Source organism: Meles meles, chromosome 11, assembly GCF_922984935.1.
Source record: "Meles meles chromosome 11, mMelMel3.1 paternal haplotype, whole genome shotgun sequence".
Classification (NCBI taxonomy): domain Eukaryota; kingdom Metazoa; phylum Chordata; class Mammalia; order Carnivora; family Mustelidae; genus Meles; species Meles meles.
In genome coordinates this window covers 67,737,499-67,745,103 of record NC_060076.1, presented here as the reverse complement: position 1 = coordinate 67,745,103, position 7,605 = coordinate 67,737,499, and the positions used below count along the sequence as shown (strand labels likewise).

Below are 7,605 nucleotides of genomic sequence, written 5' to 3'. Positions count from 1 at the left end.
TCCCTAGAACTGATGTCTTTTGAAATGGTCTTATTCATTTGCTTACATATTTCTTTTCTATCTTCTCCACCAGAATGTAAGTTTCAGGAGGGCAGGGATTTTTAAAAATTTATTTTGGTCTCTCGATTCTCAGGGCCGAGCACCTTGCCTGGCACATGCCAGGCGCTCAGGACACATTCGCTGGACGAAGGAGTCGCATTTCTCTGAAACGCGGCGGAAGGGGGCAGCCGAGCGGCGTGCACAGGTGGGGCGCCCACGACGCGCGCGGCGCTCCCTCGGCTCCAGGGTGGGTGTGTGCGGGGGTGTGCGCGGTAGAGCGCGCCAGCGAGCCCCGAGCGCGGAGCGGGGAGGAGCAGTCAGCGCTGCGAAGAAAACGCAGCGCCCGCCGGGCCGGGCAGCTCGGAGGTGGGTGGGCCGTGCAGCCAGCCCGCCCGCGGGGTCCCCATTGGCCGCCTGCCGGCCGCCCTCCGCCAGGAAGGCGGCGAGGAGCCGAGGGGTTGCTCCCAAGCCGGAGGGGAAGCGCCCGACCGAGCCGACGCCGGGGCGGACGCGTGGGATCCGCGCCCCCCATTCGCTCTCTCTCCGCGCTCCCGCCGCCGCCCGGCTCGTCTCCGGCGCTGGCGCCCTAGGTCGGCCTCCGACAGCTACGGAGGGACCCGGGCAGCTCCCGGACGCCCGGGGTGAGTGGCCGCGCGCGCGCTCCCCGGCCCCTCCCGTGCCCCGCCGCCTGCTTTTGCTTTCGGGCCGGCGGCGCGGCGGGGTTTGCCGGGGCAGCGCCCAGGGCAACCGGGAAGGCCAGGAGGGGGCGGCTGGACTGCGGGGAGAAATGGGGTCGTAGCCAGGAGGCTCTCCCTGCCCCGAGGGCCGGGTGGGAACAGGTGGCGCGGGCCGGGCCGGGCGCTTTGTGTCGGGGCGCGGAGACCGGGAGCGGGCGACCGCGCCTCCTTCGGCAGCTCCCTTTCCTCCCCTGCTCCCCCGGGCGGCCGTACGCCGGGTCGGCCGGGTAACGGGGCGGGAGTCGCCAGGAATGTGCCTCTGGGGACTGCCTGGCTCGAGGGAGGAGTGGGGGTGGCCGCGGCGGCCGGGGAGTGCGGGAGCCGAGAGGTGGCGCGGGGTTGCTGTGCAGCCGCAGGCCGGAGGAGGATGCTTCCAGCGAGGCGCGTTCCGCCCGGGCGAGGGCTTCATTCTCCCGCGGCGCTCCCGGAGGTGGGGAGCTGGGTGGGCGTGCGTGTGTGGAGAGAGGGGAGGCGGGGAGGCCAGTCACTTCCGGAGCCGGTTCCGATCCGCGCCGAGCGCAGTGTTTTCGCCAACGCGGACCTCGGGGTGCGGTTGTGCCCGGCTCCACGCGCGCGCGGGCGATGCGGGGCTGGGGGACGTCCCTGGCACGGGTTTAACAAAGGGTGCGCCTTTCCACCCGGCGGGGCGGGGCAGCGTGGAGAGGTGGTCCTCGGGAGGGGCTCTTAGCTGGGGAGGACTCCTTCGTTTTCGGGTTGTCATTGTATTATTATTATTATTGCTATTATTTTAAAGGACTGGAGACTGATGCATGAGGGGCCCACGGAGGCGCAGGAGCGGTGGTGATGGTGTGGGAAGCGGAGCTGAAGTGCGCTGGGCTTTGGTGAGGAGTGACAGTTTATCATGACTGTGTTCAGGCAGGAAAACGTGGATGATTACTACGACACCGGAGAGGAACTTGGCAGGTACGGGGCGGGGGGGGGGGGGTGCCGGAAGCGCATGCTACTGGGTTGTGCGAATGCATAATATTGGGGGCAGTGGGCGGTAGACAAATGCAGTTTGAATCAGGCAGCTCCCTCTCCCTTCCAAGAGATGTGCAAATTATAGAGAAGAGTTGCTAGCCCAGCCCGTCCTGGGGTCCAGAAATAAAGCCGCTAATCCAATGGGCTATGATGGAAGAGGCAATTTCAGTGCTAGATTATGCTGCAAACGGTGTTGATCAAGACCCCTGGACAGGAACAGATTTAATTGTCTGCAGTAATTCTTGTCAGCTTTTGCAGCGCGGAGATGAGGCAAAAGCTTAGTAAGATATTTGCAGCTGGTGTTAGGTCTTGTATGTGACTTTAACAGCGGACCGACGAATTAGTAGGATTTAAAATATTCATGCTTTCTCTCTTTGAATTTTCAGAGTAACACGAGCAAGTATGGGTATATATGGCGACTTGCCCGATGTTGGTGTTGGGTTTGGATTTTGAAACTTCCTGCAGCCAGGGATTTAATTACCCTGTTGGTGTTCCTGGTTGCTTTGGTTTCCTTTACAATGTTAAATTTGTAACAGATAAAAGATTGAGAGTCTAATATGGCTATCTGGATTCAGAGCATACTTCCATTGGTTGTGGGAGCTGTGACTCTGAGGGCAAGTCGTTCAGTTTCTGGTGAACAAAGAATGATTATTTTGAGGCGTCTCAGGGCTGGCTCAGTTTCCCCTTGACTGGTTATTTGACAGGATGTGTTGAGCTCTGGTCTAAGTAGCACAAAACCCAATTTTCACACCTAAATTTAGGTGCAAAATAAGGATTTGATTTTAGTGGATATGTTTTGAATGAATGATCTTGAAACAAACAGAAAGTGTGTATTTACTTACACTTGTATCAAAATATGTATTTTTCCATATTCACCTGATGTCCTGATCCTAAGCTTTTTTTTTTTTTTTTTTTTTTAAGAAGGAAGTTCAAAAGCACCCACACCCTAGGTTACCTAATGGGAATTTACAGTGTGGAGCTTAACAAAATTTTTTTACAAGTTCAGTTAAGAATGGGAAATAAAAGCCATTTAAAAAAATATTTTAATTAGCTATTTGACAGAGAGAGGCATAGCGAGAGAGGGAACACAAACAGGGGGATGGGGAGAGGGAAAAGCAAGCTTCCCGGCCACCCCAACAGGGAGCCCCATACAGGGCTCAATCCCAGGACCCTGGGATCATGACCTGAGAAGGCAGACACTTAACCGACTGAGCCACCCAGGCGCCCCTAAAAGCCATTTTTTTTAAAGATTTTATTTATTTATTTACTTGACAGAGAGAGAGAGATCACAAGTAGGCAGAGATGCAGGCAGAGAGAGAGGAGGAAGCAGGCTCCCTGCGGAGCAGAGAGCCCGATGCGGGGCTCGATCCCAGGACCCTGAGATCATGACCTGAGCCGAAGGCAGCGGCTTAATCCACTGAGCCACCCAGGCGCCCCTAAAAGCCATTTTTAAAATAAGATTTTATTTATTTATTTGACAGAGATCCCTGAGATTAAGACCTGAGCCTAAGGCAGAGGCCCAACCCACTGATCCACCCAGGCACCCCTAAAAGCAATTTTTAAAAGGTTACTGTAACAAAGTATTTCTGTATGTGTTTAATATCAACTCAGGATGTCACTGAGAGCCTGCATTTAGGAGGAGCTTATGATATATTGGAGATTTTCTGAGGGAATAAGGAAGAAGGAAAGTTCTGAAAAACCATATTTCACGGATATGTTTAAGATTAAGGTTTAAGGGTGTGTGGTTGAAGTATTTGTTTTAACTAGAATTAAATCACTTTATTCCTGTGGTTTTCAGCAAAGTGAGTGGTATCTGGAGTTTTCCTTTGAGTTTCCCCACTGGGAAAAAATGGTGAAAAAATTTATTTTAATTCCATTTGTGTAGTGTGGCCTCATTATATAAATTCTCCTAGAGAGAGGGGCAATTAAAATTAGGTGAGCTGATTGCTTTATGGATTGAGTATATGACCATATTTTCAGTAAGATCTTTTGGTAGAATTATGTGTTATGAGAAAGAAAGAAAAAAAAAAAAAAAACGAAGTCTCCCTAAGGCTGGTGGCGGGGGTTGTGATCTTCACTTGGTGGGCGAGATGACAGGCCCTCTGCCTCTGAGCTGGGAGGTGGCGTGCTCCGTTCTCACTACATTTAGCTTTGACTTTTGTCTTGGTCTCCGTTTCTGTGTAGAACTTTCTCCCCACCATGTAAGACTAATTGACACCTCGTTGATGGGCTGATTTAATTTGTGTGTCCTGTGGATTTGAGAGAAGGGCTCTGAGAAACTGGGAGTTGGGGTTTTTTAAAATAAAATATATATTCCATCCATTCGATACAGCTGCTTTTGCTTTGCCTGAAAATGAGGAAAATGGTTGATTTGAGGGGGAAGTTGTTTTTTTTTTTTTCCCAAGCCCTGTGGTTTTTACATCTGCCTTGGAAATAACCACTTCCTGAAAACAAGTCCTGAGCTAAGACAGAGATGAAGGAAAGAGCACAGAAATGGAAATGGGCAGATAAGGAGCACAGATGCAGGGCCCTTGTGAGCAGTGAGTTATACCCAGACCGGTGTACATTTTGCACTTGACCGGCATGTCTTTAGGAGTCATCGAAATAATAGGTACTCTTTTCGCTTATGCGTATGCTGAGACCAAGTCCATAGCCAGAGGAGGTGAGATGGGTGTGCTCAATATTATTACTATTATTGCTTTACTTTTAGGAAAACCAACACAGTACCTTATGTACGAGTGTCTGTGTGTCTGTGTGGACTGCCCAGGACTGTCATAAAAGCTTTCTGTCCTGTAAAGAACTTTATAAAGTACTCTGATTGTCGCAGTAATGATCCAGCAGACCGACCCCTGGACAGAGATCCTGGTTCAAAATCTGGCTCTGCAACTTGCTAGTTACCTTGAGTAAGTCCCTTATCCTCTCTGACCCTCAGGATTTTCATTTTGTTGTTGTTGTTAAAGATTTTATTTATTTATTTGGCACAGAGAGAGATCACAAGTGGGCAGAGCATTAGGCAGAGAGAGAGAGGAGGAAGCAGGCTTCCCGCTGAGTAGGGAGCCAGATGCGGGGCTTGATCCCAGGACCCTGAGATCATGACCTGAACGAAGGCAGAGGCTTAACCCACTGAGCCACCCAGGCTCCCCTCAGGATCTTCATTTTTAAAACAAGTGGCTTACGGGTGCCTGGCTAGCTCAGTCAGAAGAGCATGTGACTCTTGTTCTCTGGGTTGTGAGTTTGAGCCCCGTGTTGGGTGTACACATTACTTAAATGAATACATAAAAACTTAGAAAAAAATAAAGTGATAGGCTCAGTGCTTATGTTGTGGCTGTTTTGAAAATTACATAGTCTAATACATGTAGAAGTATTTTAATCCGCAGTAAAGCATTAAACCAAGGCAGATATTATCTGCAGGACTGACCGACACATGTGGGTGTTCCAGGCAGGCTAATAACTTGGCCTGCAAGTCAATTTTTGTTCAGGCTCTGTTTGCCAATTTTGTGAATGGATGCCTTCTGGGAAAAGGGTCATGCGAGGGGAGGCACATTGATGTTGCCCTTGGCCTCCCCACTCTGAGTCCAAACTCCTGTCGTGAGCACCCTCCCCCCAACCCTTTAGAAGACTGTTTGGTGAGTCTTCAACTTTCTGTTGACTCCAGGAGGCCCTTTGGGGTCTCACTCTCCATCCATAAAGCACTGCTTCCATCCCATGGAGTGATTTCTGGGAGGGGTTCTTGTGAACGGAGCCGTAATAGCTGGGTCACTTTTAACCCCCCGGGGTACCCTCGCCACTCCTAGCAGCTGGAGCAGGCTGGCTTGCCCCGCCTTCGGGCCCCCTTTACATGGTGGTTCAGCCTAACGTGGGAGCCTTCTGGACATCTCGCTGAGCACCGCTTTCCTTTCCCTCCGTCTGACCTCACATGATCTTAAGACTGGGGCCCTGCCTCCTGAAGAACTTCCCTCCACAGTGAGTTCTCCTTCAGACGTGCTCTCTTGAAGCACTCTGCTCTGCTGGTACTCGACCACAGACTGTCGTGCCATGCTGGGTCCTTGCTTTGTGCTGTCATTATTCTCTTGCTTCTCGTAGCCCGCTGGAGCGCTCCTTGTGGTGAGCTCCGTGGTCTTTTCCTCCCAGGGCGTGCAGTGTGCTGTGTAACACCGGGCAACGTCTTGATCAGTGCCTGGACAAGCCATGTGGGTGGCCAGGTGCGGCGTTGGGACCATGATGGGGATTTAAGACCTAAATGATGATGTGGGCGCTCATGCTGATGGAGAGGCAATGTGTGGTGTGAGACAGCCTCGGGACACTCATTTGGAAAGTGGGGAGACACCTACCTTTGTAAGGTGTTGTGGGAATGAGAGACTGTGGCTGTCAACACCTGACGCGCTGTCCCTGCCTGAGGTATTATTTTTAATAACCTGTTGTCCCCATCCCAGTGTTTCCCACATTGTAGATCATTGTTAGATGATTACCTGCTTTCCTCACAGGTTGTCCCAGGGCTGTGACCTTGGACTTGCTCATTGGTGTGTATCTCCAAGGCCAACTTAGATACTCATCAGTAGGCGCTCAGTAAATGCTTGTTGATGGGATGAATAGATTGTTGTATGTGAAGCACTGTGAACACACACACACACACACACACACACACACACACGTGCACACATGCATGTACGTACGTATGGCCCTCAGTAAGGGACGACCCTGGTGGGGATGAGCTTAGGAGGTCAAGGGCTGCGACTCCTAAGAGTAGAAACTGTTCTTCTGTTTGCGTTCTCTGTGCCTGGACAGTAATATGCACCGCAGCTAAAATGTCCAAGCCCAAGGTCCGTTTTAAACGAAACAAAGTGAAGCATTAGATAATTTACATCAGTTCGGATGGTGGCTGGAAGCTTAATAATTCAAATTTAAAACTTTCTCATTCTGGCATACAATCCATAGGCATTTTAATTGAAGTAAGGCTTTGTCCTAAACTCCAGGAGTCAGCATATGTCTTTCATTTGGTTTGCTGCAGATCACAGGATGGGTTCGTAGAATTATGGCAATCCTGTGTGGCTAGAAGGAGGAAAGACTTCTTAGCCTGTTTTCTCTTTGGAAGGGGGGATCTCAGGCCCACCTGGGTTGACTAGTGAGATCATCCAGTAGGACTTCGCTGAATGAGATTTTTTTTTATTTGCCTTTCTGATTCCGTGTGTCCTCAGATGTTTCCTCTGATGGGAGAGGCTGCAAAGTTTAAAGAGAGATAAGGTTCAAATAGATGCACTAGAGGTGATGTTCAGTGATTTTTTTTTTAGTTGAAGTGTAGTTGACACACAATGTTACATTCATTTCAGGTGTACAACATAGTGATTGACGGCTCTGTGTGTTATGATGTACTCACAGGGTGGCTGTCCTCTGTCACCCCCTGTACAACACCATTATGGCATCATCGACTATATTCCGCACTCAGTGACTTTGAATTCTGTGCATTTTAGGATGGTCTAATTGTAGTCTTCCAGGCTGTGAAGGAGGGCACAGTGATGGCGGTGAGGGGCAGTTTGGCTGGACGCTTGCTTGCCAGCACTGGAAAGGCATCCCTGGACACCCAGGCGGGCATCATTTAGGTCCGATGGGACCAGAAACATAGGGGGTTGACGTTTTACTGCTGGGGAGCTGAGAAGCAAGAAGCTGACTCTTCAGTCCCCCTATTCCCTGTTATCCCAAGCCTGTATCTTACCAAGCCGTTTGGAAACCTAAGGCCCCATAACACTGGCTGTCTCTCCAAAGCCTTGGAAAACACACATCAGGATCACAGAGATGGGTGCTCAGATTACTTCCAGTAATTACATATGGAGCTTTTATCAGGAGCGGTGAC

At 50.7% G+C, this 7,605-nt stretch overlaps 1 protein-coding gene across 5 annotated transcripts in view; it reads left to right on the top strand.

The window, feature by feature from the left end:
* Nucleotides 1-296: 296 nt before the first annotated feature.
* Nucleotides 297-7,605, top strand: part of DAPK1 (death associated protein kinase 1) — a 173,314-nt gene continuing 166,005 nt past the window's right edge. Inside the window, exons 1-2 of one of the 5 annotated variants that reach the window (XM_046022634.1) lie at nucleotides 297-405; nucleotides 1,531-1,700. In XM_046022634.1, coding sequence (XP_045878590.1) covers nucleotides 1,639-1,700 — 62 coding nt within the window. In that variant the 5' untranslated portion in view covers nucleotides 297-405; nucleotides 1,531-1,638. The other 4 variants (XM_046022631.1, XM_046022632.1, XM_046022635.1 and 1 more) reach the window with 4 other exon arrangements.